The 23577-nt window shown below is 43.5% G+C and overlaps 1 protein-coding gene across 1 annotated transcript in view; it reads right to left on the bottom strand.

The window, feature by feature from the left end:
- LOC125452339 (dynein axonemal heavy chain 8-like) overlaps positions 1 to 23577 on the bottom strand; it is a 1009221-nt gene that overhangs the window by 595145 nt on the left and 390499 nt on the right. The window contains exons 20-21 of the mRNA XM_059645685.1: positions 13290 to 13406; positions 7204 to 7323 (exon numbers count right to left, since the gene is read on the bottom strand). Coding sequence (XP_059501668.1) covers positions 7204 to 7323; positions 13290 to 13406 — 237 coding nt within the window. The remainder of the gene's footprint in view (positions 1 to 7203; positions 7324 to 13289; positions 13407 to 23577) is intronic.

The following is a 23577-nucleotide window of genomic DNA, read 5'->3' as shown; positions in this document are numbered from 1 at the left end:
ACTGCAGGAGGCCCAGGCGTAGGTGTTCTGCAAAGCAGTCCCCAAGCCTCCTCTTGGTTTCTCCAATGTAGAGGAGGCCACACTGGTACAGCGGATGCAGTATACCACATTAGCAGATGTGCAGGTGAAAAGTGCTGGGTGTGGTGGGACTGGAGGCGAGTGTGGAGCAAATAAGGGAGAATGAAGACAGTGGTCCCTCTGGAAAGCAGAGAAAGGTGGGGAGGGAAAAATGTCTTTGGTGGTGGGGTCAGATGGCAGATGGCAGATGGCGGAAATGTCGGAGGATGATGCGTTGGATCCGGAGGTTGGTGGGGTGGTACATGAGGATGAGGGGGATTTTTTTTTGGTTATTATTGTGGGGACAGGATGTGAGGGAGGAGTTGTGGGAAGTGCGGGAGACATGGTTGAGGGCATTCTCAACCACTGAGGGGTGGGAAGTTGCGGTCCTTGAAAAACGAGAACATCTGAGATGTACAGAAGTCGAATGCCTCATCCTGGGAACAGATGCAGTGGAGGCGAAGGAATTGGGAATAGGGGATGGCATTTTTGCAGGAAGGTGGGTGGGAGGTGGTGTATTCTAGGTAGCTGTGGGAGTCGGTGAGCTTGAAATGGATATCGGTTTCTAGGTGGTTGCCCGAGATGGAAACAGAGGTCCAGGAAGGAGAGAGAGGTGTTAGAGATGGTCCAGGTGAACTTAAGGTTGAGGTGGAAGATGTTGGTGAAGTGGATGAACTGTTTAAGCTCCTCGTGGGAGCACAAGGCAGCACCGGTACTGTCAATGGAGGAAGAGGTGGAGTTTAGGACGTGTACGGAAGATGGATTTTTCCATGTAAACTACAAAGAGGCAGGCATAGCTTTGGCCCATGAGGGTACCCATGGCCACCCACTTTGTCTGTCGGAAGTGAGAGGAATTGAAAGAGAAGTTGTTGAGGGTGAGGACAAGTTCGGCTAAGCAGATGAGGGTGTCACTGGAGGGGGACTGGTCGGGCCTGCGGGTCAGGAAGAAGCGGAGGGCCTTTCGGCCATCTGCATGGGGAATGCAGGTGTATAGGGACTGGATGCCCATAGTAAAAATGGGGTGTTGGGGTCCAGGGAATTGTAAGTTCTGGAGGAGGCGGAGGGCGTGGATGGTGTCACGGACGTAGGTAGGGAGTTCCTGAACCAAGTGGGAGAAAATGGAATCAAGATAGATGCAAGAGCAGGCGGAGACAATGGGTCAACCAGGGCAGTCAGGTTTGTTAATGCCACTGTGATAATGCCACTAGGCCACTGCCCTGTTTCCAACCTGTACTTGAACTGAATGCTAAATTCTATCATGTTATAATCACTACTTCCAAGGGATCATTTACTCTGAGGTCACTTATTAAATCCATCACTTTACCCATTAACAGGTGTGGGATAGCCCATTCCCTGATTGCATCCATGACAGAAACAATCCCTAAAGCCCTCTGAATTTCTTGTCATAGCTACCCTTTCCAATTTGATTTATCCAATCAATGTGAAAAATGAAATCACCTCTAATTTGTTATTTTTTCAAGCTGTTACTATTTTCTGATATATAATCAAAGAATAATAAGACACCATTTCCACCACCCCCAGCAGGATTCCACCATTACACACATACTCCCTTCCCTTCATAACAAGGTGCAGAGCTTGATGAACACAGCAGGCCAAGCAGCATCAGAGGAGCAGGAGAACTGATGTTTCGGGCCTGTCAGCATTCCTCAGGGCCTATTCCTTTTGGACACACTGGTCTACTCCTCCTGCCCGTCCAACATTTCCCCACACCCCCCTGGCACCTTTTTAGGTTTTCAATTTCAGATAGGGTAGAGTAAAATCGTAAGTTGTGAATGTAGCAACTAGTCATTGAAAAAATAACAACCAGAGGCTACAGATTTTCTTAAAGAACAAAAGAAATTTTATTTGACAAAGAAAAACAAAAATCAAACCAAAGTATCAAACACCCATGTAGCAAAGACAATAAAATGTGAGGCTGGATGAACACAGCAGGCCCAGCAGCATCTCAGGAGCACAAATGCTGACGTTTCGGGCCTGGACCCTTGATCAGAGAGGGGGATGGGGAGAGGGAACTGGAATAAATAGGGAGAGAGGGGGAGGCGGACCGAAGATGGAGAGTAAAGAAGATAGGTGGAGAGGAGAGTATAGGTGGGGAGGTAGGGAGGGGATAGGTCAGTCCAGGGAAGACGGACAGGTCAAGGAGGTGGGATGAGGTTAGTAGGTAGGAGATGGAGGTGCGGCTTGGGGTGGGAGGAAGGGATGGGTGAGAGGAAGAACAGGTTAGGGAGGCAGAGACAGGTTGGACTGGTTTTGGGATGCAGTGGGTGGAGGGGAAGAGCTGGGCTGGTTGTGTGGTGCAGTGGGGGGAGGGGACGAACTGGGCTGGTTTTGGGATGCAGTGGGGGAAGGGGAGATTTTGAAGCTGGTGAAGTCCACATTGATACCATTGGGCTGCAGGGTTCCCAAGCGGAATATGAGTTGCTGTTCCTCCAACCTTCGGGTGGCATCATTGTGGCACTGCAGGAGGCCCATGATGGACATGTCATCTAAAGAATGGGAGGGGGAGTGGAAATGGTTTGCGACTGGGAGGTGCAGTTGTTTATTGCGAACCGAGCGGAGGTGTTCTGCAAAGCGGTCCCCAAGACTCCGCTTGGTTTCCCCGATGTAGAGGAAGCCACACCGGGTACAGTGGATGCAGTATACCACATTGGCAGCTGTGCAGGTGAACCTCTGCTTAATGTGGAAAGTCATCTTGGGGCCTGGGATAGGGGTGAGGGAGGAGGTGTGGGGGCAAGTGTAGCATTTCCTGCGGTGGCAGGGGAAGGTGCCGGGTGTCGTGGGGTTGGAGGGCAGTGTGGAGCGAACAAGGGAGTCACGGAGAGAGTGGTCTCTCCAGAAAGCATACAGGGGTGGGGATGGAAGTCTTGTCTTGGGTGGTGTCGGATTGTAGATGGCGGAAGTGTCAGAGGATGATGCGTTGTATCCGGAGGTTGGTGGGGTGGTGTGTGAGAACGAGGGGTATCCTCTTTGGGCGGTTGTGGCGGGGGCGGGGTGTGAGGGATGTGTTGCGGGAAATGTGGGAGACGCGGTCAAGGGCGTTCTCAACCACTGTGGGGGGCAAGTTGCGGTCCTTGAAGAACTTGGACATCTGGGATGTGCGGGAGTGGAATGCCTCATCCTGGGAGCAGATGCAGCGGAGGCGGAGGAATTGGGAATAGGGGATGGAATTTTTGCAGGAGGGTGGGTGGGAGGAGGTGTATTCTAGGTAGCTGTGGGAGTCGGTGGGCTTGAAATGGACAACAGTTACAAACTGGTTGCCTGAGATGGAGACTGAGAGATCCAGGAAGGTGAGGGATGTGCTGGAGATGGCCCAGGTGAACTGAAGGTTGGGGTGGAAGGTGTTGGTGAAGTGGATGAACTGTTCGAGCTCCTCTGGGGAGCAAGAGGCGGCACCGATACAGTCATCAATGTACCGGAGGAAGAGGTGGGGTTTGGGGCCTGTGTAGGTGCGGAAGAGGGACTGTTCCACGTAACCTACAAAGAGGCAGGCATAGCTGGGGCCCATGCGGGTGCCCATGGCCACCCCCTTAGTCGGTAGGAAGTGGGAGGAATCGAAAGAGAAGTTGTTGAGGGTGAGGATGAGTTGCCCCCACTTGCCCCCACACCCCTATCCCAGGCCCCAAGATGACTTTCCATATTAAGCAGAGGTTCACCTCCACATCTGCCAATGTGGTATACTACATCCACTGTACCCGGTGTGGCTTCCTCTACATCGGGGAAACCAAGCGGAGTCTTGGGGACCGCTTTGCAGAACACCTCCGCTCGGTTCGCAATAAACAACTGCACCTCCCAGTCGCAAACCATTTCCACTCCCCCTCCCATTCTTTAGATGACATGTCCATCATGGGCCTCCTGCAGTGCCACAATGATGCCACCCGAAGGTTGGAGGAACAGCAACTCATATTCCGCTTGGGAACCCTGCAGCCCAATGGTATCAATGTGGACTTCACCAGCTTCAAAATCTCCCCTTCCCCCACTGCATCCCAAAACCAGCCCAGTTCGTCTCCTCCTCCCACTGCACCACACAGCCAGCCCAGCTCTTCCCCTCCACCCACTGCATCCCAAAACCAGTCCAACCTGTCTCTGCCTCCCTAACCTGTTCTTCCTCTCACCCATCCCTTCCTCCCACCCCAAGCCGCACCTTCATCTCCTATCTACTAACCTCATCCCACCTCCTTGACCTGTCCGTCATCCCTGGACTGACCTATCCCCTCCCTACCTCCCCACCTATACTCTCCTCTCCACCTATCTTCTTTTCTCTCCATCTTCGGTCTGCCTCCCCCTCTCCCTATTTATTCCAGAACTCTCACCCCATACCCCTCTCTGATGAAGGGTCCAGGTCTGAAACATCAGCTTTTGTGCTCCTGAGATGCTGCTGGGCCTGCTGTGTTCATCCAGCCTCACATTTTATTGTCTTGGATTCTCCAGCATCTGCAGTTCCCATTATCATCCATGTAGCAAAACCATTTTCAACCTGTTTCCTGACACAATTCATAACAAAGACTCAAGTCCTTCTTGAAGTTTCTACTTAACTATCTTCTTACAGATTCTTTGCCATGGATTTTGAATACAATTCAATGAGCCCTTTCCAAGTCTGCTAATATGAAATTTTTACAAGTCTGACAGCCTATGTATGTGGAAAACCTGTTGCATTTTCTGAAGGAAGGTCCCGACCTGAAACATCAATTTTCCTGCTCCTCTAATGCTGCTTGGCCTGCTGTGTTCATTCAGCTTCACACCATGTTATCTCAGATTCTCCAGCATCGGCAGTTCCTACAATCCCTACTATTTTTACCAAACTTGCCCTGTTTCACAAATTAAACCCTTCTGCTGAAGTGACAGGTGAACTGTCCTGAATGCCTTCCAGGAGAGAAACTAAACTTGCCTTCTGAACTAAAGTGGTTGTTTCTCAACTGAATGAATAAACAAACATTCACTGCTAGATTCTTCTGAGCTAAAGGCAAAGCTAATGGCTTTTCATGTTCATCCCTGTTTTGGGTTCCTGTTCTGAATTCAAATGTTTGACCACCTTTTCGTTAATACAGCAAAGGGTCTGCAGTCAACTATTTTCTGACAAATATTGGATTCAAGTGACTGTTCTGAAAGAATTATCTGACCTTATCGTTAAAATAAAATCCTTCACAAACGTAACCAACACACATTCAGCTCTATTTTGAAATCCAAATTCCAGCAATGATATTAATATATATAAATTATTCACCTTTCATCTTATCCCTTTAACTTTACCCAACAAATGCAAGTTACCTTTCAAATATTTTGAGAACACATAATTTTAATTATGAACTTTGCAAAGAAATGAAAGACATGGAATAGGATGGACATTAACTTACAGTCATAGAGTCATTAGAGCTGTACAGGATGGAAACACATCCTTCAGTGCAACTTGTCCATGCCAAGCAGACTTCCTAAGTAAGTTTACTCCCATATTTCTCTGAACCTTTCCTGTTCATGTACCCATACAGGTGCCTTTTCAATGTTGTAATGATGACTGGAGAAGAGCTTACCATGTTAATTCTTGGAAATTAAGTCAGCAGTTTAATGCCTGGTATGGTATGTTAGCTTTCTACAGAAAGTCAAGTGACTTTAGAGAAAAAAACAAACAAAGCTTTCAAGGAGAGGCTCTTAATTACTGAAAAGACTATAGGAGGGAGTCTCCATGTTTAATGGTTGCCTTGTGATCCTCTCTCTCTCTCTCTCTTTCCTGTCTCCGTCTCTGTCAGTAGAGGCTCTTGGATCTGATAGAAGTTTCCAAATATCAGCATCTCTGACTACCTTAGAAACTCAGAAAAGCTGAACTTTAGGCAATTTTCTAAGAACTCGGATCCAGTTTGATTTACATTCAGCCTGAAGATCTTCCAAGTGTCCACACTATCAGTAATTCAACTTCTTTGACAAGAAAGCTGGTGGGCTACAAGAAATTATTGAATTCTATTTTTTCGAGACTCTGGGGCAATAGGTGAGCTTTCCCATTTGTATTTTTTTAATCCCATCATCCTTGCAGAAACTTGTCTTTTTGTGTTGTATGCGTCTATATTTGAGATTAAAGGATTAGTTCTAATTCCAGATGCTAGCCGATGTTTGAAACTTGTTTTAAGAATAAGGTTTGTGTTACGATGAATAGATGATTTAGAGTTCTTTAATGAACCCCGGTGAAAGTCTCTTTTATTCTGGATAGTAGTACAAAAAACAATCAATGGCAATTTTGGTGATTGAATTAGCACAGTTATACTAAAAGGTGTGACTGGCTGATCAGTGGGGCTTGCTTCCCAATGCACTCTGCCCATTAGGATTGGAACAAATTGTAATTCACTTTAAGTGTATGTGTTTCACCAGGCTCTACATATTTAGATTTAGTAGGGCTTTCTTCGCACTGTACTTATATTTAAAATTCACTTTACAAAGCTAAAAAGTTGTGTAACTAAACATGTGGACTATGATATTTAGCATAGATAATACTACCATGAAGATAGATGGCGGCACGGTGGCTCAATGGTCAGCACTGCAGCCTCACAGCACCAGGGACCCGAGTTCGATTCCAGCCTTGGGTAGCTGTCTGTGTGGCGTTTGCACATTCTTCCCGTGCCTGCGTGGGTTTCCTCTGGGTGTTCCGGTTTCCTCACACAGTCCAAAGATGTGCAGGCTAGGTGGATCAGCCATGCTAAATTGCCCGTAGTGTTCAGGGGTGTGTGGGTGATAGGCGGATGGTTCTGGGTGGGATGCTCCAAGGGGCGGTGTGGACTTGTTGGGCCAAAGGACCTGTTTCTACACTGTAGGGAATCTAATCTAATATGGAACTTGGGAGGGGAATTTTCATTTAAGTATACATTGGCTACACAGTGAGAGGATTTAGCCTAGGCAGTAAGTTACCATACAAAATCCCATACATAGGTCATGTAGTACTATACTGTTCTGACGAAAGATCAATGTGAAATGGTAACTCTGCCTCACCTACACAGTTGCTCAAAAGATCTGCTAAGCATTTCCAGCTTTTACTCCTCTTAACAAATCTTCATTGGTTTAATCAGTCAGCCAAACATGTCTCAAGGGTCACTAATTTTGACTCAAAACTATAAATTCCAAATAAATTCTATAAAACAATGTTACCTCATTGTATGCAACCATGTCTTCCAAGGTTAAGGTATGATCCTCTGGCAAGTTGATCATAATTTTTTGGGCTATTTCATACAATACTTCATCGATATGCATTTCACGTAAGTCAGTTAGCTGAAAGCAACAGCAAGTGCAATTGTTTTTATTATTTCATGAAAGTATTAATGCTTACGAAGAACACACAGAAATAGGTCATTCAAGCTCAACCAGACAATATCAAAAATTTATGCTCCATCAAAACTTCTCCTGTCTGAAGTTATTTAATCTAAATTTTAGATGGCTTTTCATTGAAATGGCCTAGCAAGCCATTCAGTGGTATCAGGCTGCTTTGTAGTCAAACAAAAGAACTGAAACCAGACCAGCTGTTACCAAACATGCCCTGAGTTCATCTGCCTTACCTGTAAAACCCCTTGTATTGAAACAAATGCAGTTTAATTCATCACAGAGATAGTAGGGACGGCAGATGCTGGAGATTCTGAGATAACAAGGCATAGAGCTGGATGAGCACAGCACTGGCCTGCTGTGCTCATCCAGCTCTACACCTCATTAATTCATCACACTTAGCTTGCTCTCCAATTTGCTCTAGCCTGACTTTTCTATTAACTTGCTCTTTTCTAATTCAGAACCATACTCATCCATAGTTCTATTCTCACTACTGTTATAAAGCAGAGGTCGACCCCCCCAACCAATAACTAAAACTGAAATACCCCGAGAAGAGTACTTCGCCCTATAATCCGTTAAAAGGAATGTGAGAAAGGATGTAATCCATTTTTCAGCAATTTCTAGTGGTTAAGTAAAATAAACCCCTGACACTCACATCACAATCAAAAGTAACAATTCACTTATCTAACTCATTATTAACAAACTGAATAAACCCCTTCTAACTACTAACTATTCCCAAGTTAAACAAGATTCTAATGGAAGCCGTTCCAATAAATACAAGTCCCACTTGTAGAAAAAAAATAAAAATATAACTTAGTATCTTGGAATTATAGCCAGATTACTTGTCTTTTGAAATGTTACGAGCATTATCCATCAAATGTTCTGCCAGGAACACTTTCTCAATCAAATTCTTCTATCAGGAATATTAATCAGATGTGCTGTGGGTATCTTTGATTCAGGTGGTGCTTTCACTAAAACTTTGAGAAGACTGTGAGCACTTATAATTCTCTATTGAGAGCTGAGCACTGCTAACACTTGCAGATTACAGTTTGCTCCTCTGTCTTTTCCCAACTGCTCCTTCTTTTATACCCTTGATGACATATCAATATTCCTTACAATTGGATTGGTCCTATGTTGTCAAAACAATCAGATTTAAATTTTATTGCTTTTTGTTTCCAGGTTCCTGGTTCAAATTAATTGGCTAAATTCAAAACTTGTTATTTTGATAACGAAACAAAGCAGCTGATTGGCCAGCTAGCTATATAGCCTTTTGACACAAATGCTTCAATTCAGGTGCTCTGTGCACCTGCAAACCTACTGCCGAACAACAACCCTTTTGAATCACTAAGCATAGAAAAAGAACATCATCTTTAAAGGGACCATGCACTGCTTTCCCTCCTATCATTTTACAAACACCAATATTTTACAAACTCCAAATTCCAACATCCTGCCTTCTAATCCACAAACTCTACCCAACTTTGAAACACTAATACTTAAGATCCCATGCTACCCTCCCTACTAGTTTAAAGGCTACTGATAACACTAGCAAATCTCCTTACCAGGATATTGGTCATATTCCAGTTCAGGTGAAACCCTTCCCTTTCAGACAGTTCTTTTCTACCCCAGATGAGATCCCAATGATCCAAAAATCTGAATCCTTGCCCAATTCGTAACTGAAGTAAGGAAAATTTTGATGGCATGAGACAAGAGCTTTCAAGAGTTCATTGGAGGAGTCTGTTCACAGGTAGAGGGACACCCGGCAAGTGGGAGGCTTTCAAAAGTGAGATCACGCGGGCTCAGAAGCATTATGTTCCTGTCAGTGAAAAGTAGGGAACAATGGATGAATAAAGATATTCAGGCTCTGGTCAAGAATAAGAAGGCGTCATATATTACAGTGGGATCAAGTGAGTCTCTTGAAGAGTATAAAGGGTGCAAGGGCATTGTTTAGAGGAAAATCGGGGGGCAAAAGGGAATATGAGATAGCCTTGGCAAATAAGAGATTCAAAGAGATTCTGTAAGCACCTTAAGGGCAAAAGACCAACTAGGGACAGAATAAGTTCCTTTAAAGATAAACGAGGTCATCTATAAGTGTAACCACATGAAGTGGGAGAGGTATGGAGCTAATTTTCCATCAGTATTTATGTGAAGAAAGATATGGAGTCAAGGAAACTAGGGGAAATAAGTATCAATGTCTTGAAAACAGTCCAGATTACATGAAAGGCGGTATTAAAAAACATAAAACTGGATAAATCTCTGGGCCTGATCAAGTGTATCCCAGGACATTGTGGGAAACTAGGGAAGAAATTGTGGGGCCCCTAGCAGAGATATTTGTATCATCTGGAGACTTGGTCAGTGCTGGAGGCCTGGAGAATGGCTAATGTACCTTTATTTAAGTAAGGTTATAAGGAGAACCTGGAAATTATAGACCCATGAGTTTGACAACAGGGGTAGTAAGTTGTTGGAGATGATTCTGAGAGATATGATATACATACATTTGGAGAAGGAAGGACTGATTAGGGATAGTCAGCATGACTTTGTGCATGGGAAATCATGTCTCACAAATATGATTTAGTTTTTTGAGGATGTAACCAAAATTTTGATGCGGCAGAGCAGCAGACGTTGTATACATTGGACTCTGTGAACATGGCACAGTGAAACAGTGGTTAGCAATTCCACCCATGGGTGACTATCCATGTGGAGTTTGCAATTTGTTCCCTGTGTCTGCATGAGCTTGCTCTGGGATTTCCTCCCACAGTCCAAAGATGTGCAGGTTAAGTGGATTAACTATACTAAATTGCCCATTGTGTCCAAGGATGTGCAGGCTAGACTGATTACTCATGGGAAATGCAAGATTATAGGGATAGTGTAGGAGGATGGGTCTGAGCGGGATGCTTTTCAGAGGGCCATGTGTGGACTTGTTGGACTGAATGGCCTGCTTCCACTCAGTGGGGCTTCCATGATCGATGAATAGTAAAGATTTTGACAATGTTCCATACAGTACACTAATTAGTAAAGTTAGATCATGTGGGATTTGGACAGCTTGCCAGTTGGATACAAATACAACACAGTATGGAGCTGGAGGAACACAGCAAGTCAGGCAGCATCAGAGGAGCAGAAAAGTTGACAGTTTGGGTCAGGACCCTTAATTGGGTTTATGGTAGGAGACAGAGGGTGTAATGGAGGGTTGTTTTTTGGACTGGAGGCCTATGACAGCGATGTTCTGCAAGGATCAGTGCTAGGTCCACCAATAATTTGTGTAAACGATTTGCATGAGAATTTAGGAAGCATGGTAATAAGTTTGTGGATGACGCCAAAATTGGTGATAGAGTGGATATTGGAGAAAGTTATCTAAGATTACAAAGAGATCTTGATCAAATGGGCCAACGGGCTAAGGATTGGCAGATGGAGTTTAATTTGAATAAATGTGAAGTATTATATTTTGGTAAAACAAACAAGGGCAAGACATAGATAGCAAAGTGTGGAGCTGGATGAACACAGCAGGCCAAGCAGCATCTCAGGAGCACAAAAGCTGATGTTTCGGGCCTAGACCCTTCATCAGAGAGGGGGATGGGGAGAGGGAACTGGAATAAATAGGGAGAGAGGGAGAGGCGGACCGAAGATGGAGAGAAAAGAAGATAGGTAGAGAGGAGAGTATAGGTGAGGAGGTAGGGAGGGGAAGGTCAGACCAGGGAAGACAGACAGGTCAAGGAGGTAGGATGAGGTGGTAGGTAGGAAATGGAGGTGCGGCTTGAGGTGGGAGGAAGGGATGGGTGAGAGAAAGAACAGATTAGGGAAACAGGCTGGGCTGGTTTTGGGATGCAGTGGGGGAGGGGTCGAGCTGGGCTGGTTTTGTGATGCAGTGGGCGGAGGCTTGGGGGCCACTTTGCAGAAAACCTTCGCTCAGTTCGCAACAAACAACTGCACCTCCCAGTCACGAACCATTTTAACTCCCCATCCCATTCCTCAGACGACATGTCCATCATGGGCCTCCTGCAGTGCCACAATGATGCCACCCGAAGGTTGCAAGAACAGCAACTCATATTCCGCTTGGGAACCCTGCAGCCTAATGGTATCAATGTGGACTTCACAAGCTTCAAAATCTCCTCTTCCCCCACTGCATCCCAAAACCAGCCCAGTTCTTCCTCTCCCCCCACTGCATCACAAAACCAGCCCAGCTCAACCCCTCCCCCACTGCATCCCAAAACCAGCCCAGCCTGTCTCCACTTCCCTAACCTGTTCTTCCTCTCACCCATCCCTTCCTCCCACCTCAAGTCCCACCTCCATTTCCTACCTACCACCTCATCCCGCCTCCTTGGCCTGTCCGTCTTCCCTGGACTGACCTATCCCCTCCCTACCTCCCCACCTATACTCTCCTCTCTACCTTTCTTCTTTTCTCTCCATCTTCGGTCCGCCTCCCCCTCTCTCCCTATTTATTCCAGTTCTCTCTCCCCATCCCACTCTCTGATGAAGGGTCTAGGCCCAAAATGTCAGCTTTTGTGCTCCTGAGATGCTGCTTGGCCTGCTGTGTTCATCCAGCTCCACACTTTGTTATCTTGGATTCTACAGCATCTGCAGTTCCCATTATCACAAGGGCAAGACTTATACAGTTAACGATAGGGCCCTGGGTAGTTTTGTCAAACAGAGATACTTAGGGTTCAGTTGCACAGTACTTTGGAAATTGCATCACAGGGTGGTTAAGAAGGTGTTTAGCGTTTTGCCTTCATTGTTCAGACTGTTGAGTATCACAGTTGGGACATCATGTTGCGGTTGTACGGAATGTTGGTTAGGCCACTTTTGATGAATCTGACCTCTGCAGATGAATATAGAAGGCTTAATTGAGTGGGCACGGGAACAAAGACAGAATAATGAACAGTGCAGTACAGGAACAAGCTCTTCAGCCCACCAAGCCTAAACCGACACCTGATGCCTTCCTGAATTAAAAATCTTATGCCTCTACACTGTCCGTATCCCTCTATTCCCTGCACATTCAAGAAGCTGTCAAGATGCCTCTTAAACGTTGCTTTTTTTTCTGCCTCCACCACCTCCTCTGGGAGTGCTTTCCAGACACTTACCACTCTCTATGTCATAAACCTCAGTTGCCTTTTGTGCAAGTTTTCAAAGCTTTGGTATACTTCCTGCAGCATACTCAAGATCCGCACTATGCAGCCAAGTGGTAAGGTAAAACGCCTGGTAGAGTTTTATTTTAGGTCTCAGCTGAGTGTGATGCTTCTTCTCAGACAGTATTATGAAACTGGCTCTAGACATAAATTGCTTTCTGGATTCTGTGTACTGTTATCTTCATCAATAGCAGAATCTACAGGCAGCACAACAACAATGTACAATTTTTTTGATAGCCATGTAGTTATGCCTGATGTTTCATACTACACACCTAGTGCTGGTCAAACCATACCTTTGGTCTTACTTAACCAATTTGGAAACCAATGTGAAAGCATAGAGGAAGCAATAAAGATACACAAGAACGTTTCTGGGAATTACGAACTTCAGTTCTATTAATAAGCTTGAGAAACTGGAGCTGCTCTCCTTGGTGGCTTGAGGAAAATTGTTTTGATGTAGCTCTTGGCACTGCCTGATTTAGTTGTTGCTTTCAAAGTGGATTGAATAAATTTCTGAAGTGGTTAAACTCACACAGCCATGACAAAAACATGGGCTCTGGAACATGGTCTAAATACTCTCCTTCTCTAACCATTCTATTATTTTAGGATACTATGTCTTTTCTTACATATATTTATCACTTTATATACATTTTCCAATCACAAAACTATATTTCATTACAACCCATAGCCATTTAGAACCTGTTTCTCACTCGATGCCAAAGTAAAATTAAACACTCTTGTTTCTCACAACTGCCATCCTTCAGCTTAATGAATTCACTTACAGTTTTTAAGTCATCTACTTACTGTCTTTAACAATGTAATCAACTCATTAATAGCCGTGTTCACATCAGCAAAGAACTGGCCAAGTGTTAGAGAAGACCAATTCAATAATGTGACTCCTTGACTCAGAATAGACTCAATCTAAACAAAAAAGGAAACAGAGACTTTGAATATAAAATATTATGAAGGCTTCGTTACCAAAAATTAAAATTAATTTCATTTACACCTGGTTTACTTTCCAAAACATTCTATGTACAATAAATAAATAAGATCATTAGAGACAGGAGAGGAAGAAATTATTGAGCCTCCTCCATCATTCAATAAGACCGTTGCTGATATGATTGTGACCATATGGTCACTTTCTTGCCTGTCTCCCTTAACTTGTGATTTTCTTGTTGTAGTGATTGGATATGAGTTCCCTGATTGGGGATATTAATCTGGTCCAATCAGGGTGTCCTGGGTGACAAATAAAATGGGGAGTGTCAGAGATGCTGACAGCTGACTCTGAATGGGGAAGTACTAAAGCCAAGGATTGTTCATGTACAAATAAAGGGCGACAGAACACAGGCCTCTGTGGAGTTATTTCACTTGTCAACCAAAATTGTATAAGGATTCTAAACACTAACAAATCCATGTGAGAAGTTCTTCCTTATGTTTGTAAATTTTACTCTAATTGTTTCTGTGCTAATACACTAGCCTCACACTTATGCTGTTAGTGTAAATTATCAAAATGTTTAATCACTTTCCTTTAGTACTATGATCCAGAATAATAGAAACATTCAGTGACTTCATAATATATGAATCAGGACTAGACCATTCAGCCCCTCGCACCTGCTCCACCATTCAATGAGATCATGGATGATTTGATTACTGCCACAAAACTACATTCTTATCTATTCCTGATAACCTTTCACTCCTTGCTTAAGAAGAATTGATACAACTTTGTTTTAAAATGTTCAATGACTCAGCTTCTGCCACCTTTTCAGGTGTCTGTTTTGAGTGGTAAATAGTATGAAGCACAGCCTTAGATTACAGGACGATAAAGAGAGACTGATCAGATGGGCTGATCAGTGGCAAATGGAATTCAATCCAGATAAGTGTGAGGTGATGCACTTGGATAGGGAAAACTAGGGGATACATGACAAACAGTTGCTTCACTAGTTCTACCTACCAATTTCATTTGGATCAACAATACCCACATGGTCACCAGCCGTTTCATTTGTATAGCTGCTTTCTCAAGTGAAATGAATAAATCTTCTATATCCTTCTGGTCGAACTTAGGCGAAGTTTGGATATATTTAAACAGATCTCCATCAGACCTTTGGCTACAAATGGGATTGCTCTCCATCACTGTTCTCATCACGACTCCTACCTTTCATTAATCCTGCTACCATTTGATGTCAACTTTGAGTTTTCAGTTCCAACCTCAAGTTCAAAAACTCTTTCTTTCTCCCTTTCTTTCTCTCTTTCTTCTGCTAGGGACAGCCTATATTATTCTTTTTGTTCTGCTTGGGCTAGTCTTTCCTTTCCTTTCTTCACTACTAGAGCTATTGTTCCTTTCTACTTTTCTTGTGTTTTCAATCATAATTCAAACTGTTTCGTTTACTTTTGATGTTTCACTAACAATTGAATATTAGCTGTTTCCACAGATTTTGAAGGTTTTTCCAGCAATCGTAAAAGTTGAGCTGTTGCTGCAATTACCTCCTCTTTTCACAGGGACAAAGGCAACACAGCTCCAACTTAGTAAAAACCAAAAGAACTGTGGATGCTGTAAATCATAAACAAAGCACTATTCTGTAGAAAGGTCACTCAATCCAAAATATTAACTCTGATTTCTCTCCATGGATATTACCAGACCTGCTGAGCATTTCCAGAAATTTCTGTTTTTGTTCCCAAATCCAACTTGTTCTACCAATCTAAAAGCTTTGCCTTGCTCGCTTTCTACAAATTCCTGAAGAGACTTCTGCCATTCCCAGGAAATGCTTAGTGACTGATTCAGCCATTACTACTCAAGGCACAACCTTTCTAAATTACCAAATGCAACGCCCGGAATTAAAAGCACCAACTCTCAATGATCACTGCCTTTAGAACACAGAATATAGAACATTACAGCACAGTACAGGCTCTTCGGCCCACAATATTGTGCCAAACTTTTACCCTAATTCTAAGGTCTATCTAACCTCCACCTCGACCATATACTATCATCTATATACATTTCTAATAGCCGCTGAAATGACCCTAATGAGGCTGATACCACTACCCTCTCCGGCAATGCATTCCACACCCCTGCTACTCTCCGGGTAAAGAACTTACCTATGACGTCTCCCCTGTATCTACCTCTACTCACTTTAAAACTATGTCCTTTGTAATGGCTATCTCCACCCTAGGAAAAAGTCTCTGGCTAACCATTCTATCTATATCTCTGATCATTTTGTACACCTCTATCAAGTCACCTCTCATTCCTTTGTCATTCTGAAGAGAAAAGCCCTAGATCTCTCAACCTTTACTTGTAAGATCTTCCCTCCATTCCAGGCAACATCCTGGTAAATTTCCTCTGCACCTTTTTCCAACGCTTCCACATCTTTCCTGTAATGAGGTGACCAGAACTGGATACAATACTTCAGATGTGGCCGAACCAGGCTTTTGTGTAGCTGGAGCATAACTCAACAGCTCTTGAACTCAATCCCTCTATAAATGAAAGCTAACACACCATGTGCCTTCTAAACAACCTTATCCACCTGGGTGGCAGCTTTCAGGGAACTGTGGACATGAACCCCAAGATCCCTCTAGCCCTCCACACTGCCAAGAATCTTTCCATTAATCCTGTATTCTGCTTTCACGTTTGTCCTTCCAAAATTATCAGCTCACACTTTTCAGGGTTAAACTCCATCTACCACTTCTCAGCCCAGCTCTGCATTCTATCAGTGTCCCTTTGTAACCTCTGCACTCTCCAGAACTCAACCCTCCTTCGTATCATCTACTATCGCCTGTGAGCCCAATAATGCTAAATCAACCTGGAATTAGAGATTTTGATCCTGACAAGAGCACCCAAATTTGTTATAGACCAGATCAAATACCCTCAAAATAAATTAAGACAAGGTTATTGACTTGCTCGCTGAGCTGGTTTGTTTTTGTTCAGGTATTTTATCACCATGCTAGGTGACAGCATCAATGGAGCCTCCGATAAAGCGGTGTTATTCTACTCCACTTGGAATTTATACTGCCTGGCCCAATTTGGAAGTACTGTCATTTCTGATTTTGATCTGTATGTGTTTATATATGGGGTTCAAATCTTTATGTTTGTTGATTGAAGTATGGGTGGAGAACTACACCTCGAGGAATTCCCGTGCGTGTCTATTCTGATGGCTAGTTTCCTTCCTGTCTATCTGATGTAATGTTTGTGGCAGTCGTTGCATGGTATTTTGTAGACTTCCACATGTTATGGGAATGGATTCTTTAATCCTTGTAAGTGGGCTTTCGGGCCACCATGATTCTTAGTGGTCTTAGGAGTCTTGTTATCAGTTCCAATATGTTCCTGATGCAGGAAAGTTTGGTAAGTGTGTTAGGTTGCACTCTATCCTCCTGTTCTTGTATGTTGACACTTCCCTACTTCAGAAACATATTGAAACTGACAACGAGACTCCTAAAACCACTAGGAATCATGGCCCACAAGTCCACAAGCCCTCAGCCACTCTATGACAAACACGTACAAGGATTAAAGACCCCATTCCCACAAAACACAATTTCTCAGAATACACGAACATCAGCTAGCAACAAAATGGTACAATGAACTCTCCTTAATATCTGTGCACTCAGACAATGAAGGCCATCAGTTTAACTGGGACAAAGTAACCATAGTAGCCCAAGCCAAACATAGCCACACACAGGAATTCCTAGAGACATGGTTCTCCACCCATATTTCAATCAACAAACATATAGAATTGGACCCCATATATAAAACCATACAGATCCAAACTGGAAATGACAATACTCACCATAACGGACCGGACAGTATAAATTCCAAATGGAGTAGAATAGAATCACTTCATCAGAGGCTCCACTGATGATGCCACCTCGCATGGTGTTGAAATGTCTGAACAAAAACGATCCAGATCGGTGAGCAAGTCAACAACCTCATCCACAACCCGAGCTATAGATCTTTGCCAATATTTTAAATATATTAAGACAGCCTACACCACATCTGTTTTCTCATTTAAAGGTAAGTGTAAGGCATTGCGTTCCAGATGCAATTCAATTGGTCAAACTACTTGACTTTAAGCAAAACACACTTTATTTTTACACTACAATTAAAACACAGACAAATTAAAAATAAAAGAGTTGGCTTAAGTGTAACTCAAATGAAATGCTTAATAAAATAATATATAGATATATTAGGTGAAACCAATCAACTGTTTCAATATAATAACATTCCATCAACACACCCTTGGCAAAGGCAAATTCAGTAAAATAGATTGTTTCACATGCAATTTTAGCAGCTGGAAGAGAACCCTAGCTTTTAGCTGTAACTGAGAGTGGAATTAGAGCTTCCACATCCAGCTTCAACATCCCAGCAAGTGCAGAAAACTCAAACTAAAAGCCTTGCTTCTGTGGGAGACTGACCTCACCCATTCAATATGCTTTCATTGTTCCAACTTTTAAAAAACCCAAGGCCTTACAAGCTATTTACTTTATTGACTTTGAGCAGACTGCTTCACACCTCTGTCTCAGCCTTTCTTCTTTGAAGAAAGAACAAAATACATCTCTTAAAGTCATAGTATCATCACAAAATCAATGTATCAACTAGCTCATTGCTCACTTCTTTTCAGACTCTAGGAAGAGGTTCATTGGGATTCGAGGCACTTGTCTGCTTGCAGTTCCAACAATTCAAACAGCACCACTGCTCAGGTGATTGTGATTTTTCTCAGTTCCTCCCATCTAATTCCCTATTAACTTTTGGGTCGCTCATATCCTTGATAGTGTAAAATGTTGCTAAATACTTGTTTAATTCATCTGTAATTTCCTTATTTTCCATAATTAAATATTGGGTTAGACTTTCCATAAGACCAATGCTCACTATATGCTCTCTTTTTAAAATATTTATCGAATCTCTTAAAATCTGTTTTTATATTTCTAACTAGTTTCCTCTCATTCCTTAATTATTAATAATTTTGTAAATTTTTTTATATTCTGTCCAATCTGAACTCAAAATAATCGATTTATCATGAAACAAACACATTCTTAAATAGGCAACCTACTGGTTCGCATCTAAACCATGGTCAAGGAAAAAACTATATCCCCTTAAACCCACGTACAGACATACACCTACAACACAAAAAAGACATGTTTCTGTCGAAGGTCTAGGAATGAAGGATAGAATATGATAACTACTTATGTTTTTCATAAAAACATATGAAAAAGGAACACGTATTGTCCGCTCAGCCCTTTGGACCGCTCTACCATACAATAAGATCATGGCTGATCTAATTTTAACTTCAACTCTACATTGCTGCATAGCCCCAAAAATTCTTCATCCTCCTGGTAATTAATAATCTGCCTACCTCTGCTTTAAAAATTTTAAAGATTCTGCATCCGCTGCCTTTTGAGGATGGATAGTCCAAAGATTTGCAACCCTCTGAGAAAAATAAGATCTTCATCTCTGTCTTAAAGGTGAAACCTTTTATTTTGAAAACTATGACCACTAGTTTCAGGTCGCTACTACCCAGGCGAGCTTTCACTATGAGGTCAGTAATTAATATGACCTCACTAGTGAAAACTAGGTCTATATATAGCCTGCTCTCTGGTTGGTGCCACGTATTCTGATGTGAGAAACTGCCATAATAACATTCTTTGAAATCCTCATCTTAATGAAACAAAGAACTGCAGATGCTGCAGATCTGAAACACAAACAGAAATTGCTGGTGAAGCTCAGCAGCCCTGGCAGCATCTGTGGGAAGAAAGCAGAGTTAACGATTTCAAGTCCAGGGACTCTTCATCAGCACCCTGCTTTCTCTCCATAGATGCTGTCAGACTTATTGACTTTTGCCAGCAATTTCTATTTTGTTGCAATCAATTCCTCAGCTAAACTACTTTTCTCCATCTGATTTTTTTAGCCATTGTATAGATTAAGATACCCCATGGTAATTACTGCACCTTTTGTCAAGCTCCCATTATTCTTTCCTTGGTACCATCCTAACATGTGGTTTTCCACATTTTCCTGTTGATAAAGCCAAACTGCTGAGAGTTCTAGATTGCCAATTGATGTTCAACTGACTTAGAGTCAATATTCAATAAATTGACACAGTCAAGCTTTTCAGGTTTTACCAGGGACACAGAAATTTTGGTATTTAGAAACTCAAACAGTTTCCCAGGAACTTCTGCTGAGAACAGGATTTCTGGAGAGTACTCAGTTGCTTTGATCATGTGTACTTCATTCAGGCTTCTCAGTCCAAACAAAAACTCTTAAGTACAGAGCAGTTTGCTTGGCAAGCATTAACATAGGGGCCTCCAGTCCACTCAAAGCCAGTCTTTCTTTTCTGAAAATAAGACAATAAATCTCATTTCTTATCTCCTTGAATTCTTTGCTCAGCTGTTTCTCCAAAGTCACTCAGTTTCCAGTCATAAGCCAAAAAAACCACAGTAGATTCATTTTCAAGAAATAATATAACAAATTTCAAGAAGATTCATGCAGTTTGTAATTTTTCAGCTCTTTTCAGGTAATCCTTAAACATTAAAATATGTTCAAACTCCATATATAAAAAGAAAAAAAGAAACCACTATGAATGTTGCAAAATGCTGGATATGTTCATCAGATCTGACAGCACTTGTGGAAAGGGAAGCAGAAATAATACCATCTCCACAGACAACATGCTGAAGCTACTGGACCAATGCCTCTCTACTCACTTTACCTTTTACAAGCAAAGATATGAACAGATCAACAGGACACCCATGGGATCACCTATCTCCAGACTAATAGCTGAAGTGCTGATGCAGAAACTCGAAAGCATGGCCCTTCCACTAATTCAACTGAAACTATGGATATGATACGTAGATGACACCTTCGTAATTGTTAAATGGACCAAACTAGAGGAGACACATGAACTAATAAACAACACTCTCACCAGGATCAGATTCACCAAGGAAGAGGAAAAGAACAAACAGCTCCCCTTCCGGGACGTCATGGTGGAACGCAGGACCAACAGGGAATTCCTAACGAAGGTACACAGGAAAGCCGTACACACTGAACAAGTACTGAATTTCAACAACAACCACCCTAACACCCACAAACAATGTTGCATGAAAACTCTATTTAAATGAGCAACAACACACCACAGCAACACAGAACTATGCCAAAAAGAAGAAGAGTACCTCCTCCAAATATTCAAGGACAACGGATACCCGAACAATCGGGTTAGAAGATGTCTATTACACAAATGACACTAGGAAGATACTGCAGACCCCGACACACTCATCACGCCACCTTACATCAAGAACACATCTGAACCGACCACAAGACTCCTACGACCACTGGGCATCAGAGTAGCACACAAACCCACGTAACCCTACGCCAACTGCTAACCCAAACCAAAGACCTACTACCGACTATGGACAGGACCAACATAACATACAAGATTCCCTGCAAAGACTGTGACAAACATTATATTGGACTGACAGGAAGAAAATTAGCCACAAGAGTACACGAACATCAATTAGTAACTAAAAGACATGACTGATGCGCACTCATCTGCATCCACATGGATAAGGAAAACCACCAGTTTGATTGGGGGACAACACCAGGATCCTGGGACAGGCCAAACAGAGACAAGCACGGGAATTCCGAGAGGTCTGGTTCTCCACTAAAAAAGCCATCAACGAATACAAAGAGCTAGACCCTATATATACACCACCACAAAGGAAAACCAGGTGTGAGGTAACCCAGCTAAATGGACACCAGAGTTTAAATACCAGGCTGGAAAACATAACAGCCCTTCATTGGAGGCTGCACTGATGACGTTACCCAGCAGGGTAATGAAACATTGTCTTCTGAATAATGAACGAGCTCAGTGAGCCAACCAAGCACAATATTTTGGTTATGAATTTTGAAAAAATTGTGTCAGACCTTTTAGAGCAGCTTGAAGGGAATCAAGCCCCATTATTCTCAAAGTTATCATAACAGTTAACAATTTTAACAACATTCCCAAATTTGTCTTGCTTTTTCGACCCAGATCGACAGAAAACACAGGCCACGCTTCAGTACTTAACAAGAATTACTATTCATTACAAACAAATAGGTTCTAACTACAGGGAAAACATAGTCAATATACAACTACTAGCTAAAACTAATCCCTTACAAGACTTCCCTGATGGACACATACAGACAACACAGCCAAAGATATCATTGGTGTTATGTGTGGCATAAGAAGAAAACCTAGGGAAGCAGTTCAATGGCATCCACATTTTGCTGAAATGAAGCTTTAACTTGCCGGCTCTTGCAGGCCTTCAATCTTTCTTCTTCTTCTTTTCACTTCCTTGTAGGAGATTCAGGTGATTGGACGTTGGGAGGCATGGCAGCTTGGTGGTTGGCACTGCTGCCTCACAGCACCAGGAACCTAGGTTCAATTACACCCTCAGGCAACAGTCTGTTTGGAGTCTGCACAATTTCCTTCGGGTTCTCCAGTTTCATCCCACAGGCTAGGTGGGTTATGGCAAATGCTGGGTTACAGGGATAAGGTAGGGGGGTGGATCTGGGTGGGATGATCTTCAGAGGGTCAGTGTGGATTTAATGAGCCAAATGGTCTGCTTCCACACTGTAGGGATTCTATGAAATTATAACGTCTCTGACTTACTGATTGAAAGCAAAAGCTTATCACAGCTGGTGAAAGAAAATAACTAGATTTCTTCAGGCTTCAGATATGTTCTATGGCAGTGAGACACATCACATCCGCTTCCAAAGTTCTGAAAGCTTCCACCACTACTGTTCTCACCCAAAAGCTATTCAGCTCGCTAAGAGTCAATCACATAGGTGTTGTCAGGCCAATGGCTTTTATAATCAACTGATCATCACCATTCAACAAATCAACCAAGATGATAAAGTGTGAAGCTGGGTGAACACAACAGGCCAAGCAGCATCTCAGGAGCACAAAAGCTGACATTTCAGGCCTAGACCCTTCATCAGAGAGGGGGATGGGGAGAGAGAACTGGAATAAATAGGGAGAGAGGGGGATGCAGACCGAAGATGGAGAGAAAAGAACATAGGTAGAGAGGAGAGTATAGGTGGGGAGGTAGGGAGGGGATAGGTCAGTCCAGGGAAGACGGACAGGTCAAGGAGGCGGGATGAGGTGTAAGGTACGAAATGGAGATGGGACTTGAGGTGGGAAGAAGGGATGGGTGAGAGGAAGAACAGGTTAGGGAGGCAGGGACAAGCTGGGCTGGTTTTGGGAAGCAGTGGGGGGAGGGGATGAGCTGGGCTTGTTGTGTGATGTAGTGGGGGGAGGGGACAAATTGGTCTGGTTTTGGGATGCGGTGGGGGAAGGGGAGATTTTGAAGCTTGTGAAGTCCACACTGATACCATTGGGCTGCAGGGTTCCCAAGCGGAATATGAGTTGCTGTTCCTGCAAACTTCTGGTGGCGTCATTGTGGCACAGCAGGAGGCCCATGATGGACATGTCATCTAAAGAATGGGAGGGGGAGTTGAAATGGTCCGCGACAGGGAGGTGCAGTTGTTTATTGCGAACCGAGTGGAGGTGTTCTGCAAAGCGGTCCCCAAGACTCCGCTTGGTTTCCCCAATGTAGAGGAAGCCACACCGGGTACAATGGATACAGTATACCACATTGGCAGATGTGGAGGTGAACCTCTGCTTAATATGGAAAGGCATCTTGGGGCCTGGGATGGGGGTGAGGGAGGAGGTGTGGGGGCAAGTGTAGCACTTCCTGCGGTTGCAGTGGAAGGTGCCAGGTGTGGTGGGGTTGGAGGGCAGTGTGGAGCGAACAAGGGAGTCACGGAGAGAGTGGTCTCTCCGGAAAGCGGACAAGGGTGGGGATGGAAAAATGTCTTGGGTGGTGGGGTCGGATTGTTGATGGCAGAAGTGTCGGAGGATGATGCGTTGTATCCAGAGGTTGGTGGGGTGGTGTGTTTGAACGAGGGGGATCCTCTTTGGGCGGTTGTGGCGGGGGTGGGGTGTGAGGGATGTGTTGCGGGAAATGCGGGAGACGTGGTCAAGGGCATTCTCCACCACTGTGGGGGGAAAGTTGCGGTCCTTGAAGAACTTGGACATCTGGGATGTGCGGGAGTGGAATGCCTCATCCTGGGAGCAGA

The sequence above is a fragment of the Stegostoma tigrinum genome, chromosome 4 (genome assembly GCF_030684315.1).
Source record: "Stegostoma tigrinum isolate sSteTig4 chromosome 4, sSteTig4.hap1, whole genome shotgun sequence".
NCBI lineage: Eukaryota > Metazoa > Chordata > Chondrichthyes > Orectolobiformes > Stegostomatidae > Stegostoma > Stegostoma tigrinum.
The sequence above is the reverse complement of the archived record's forward strand: the minus strand, read 5'-3'. Positions and strand labels throughout refer to the sequence as shown.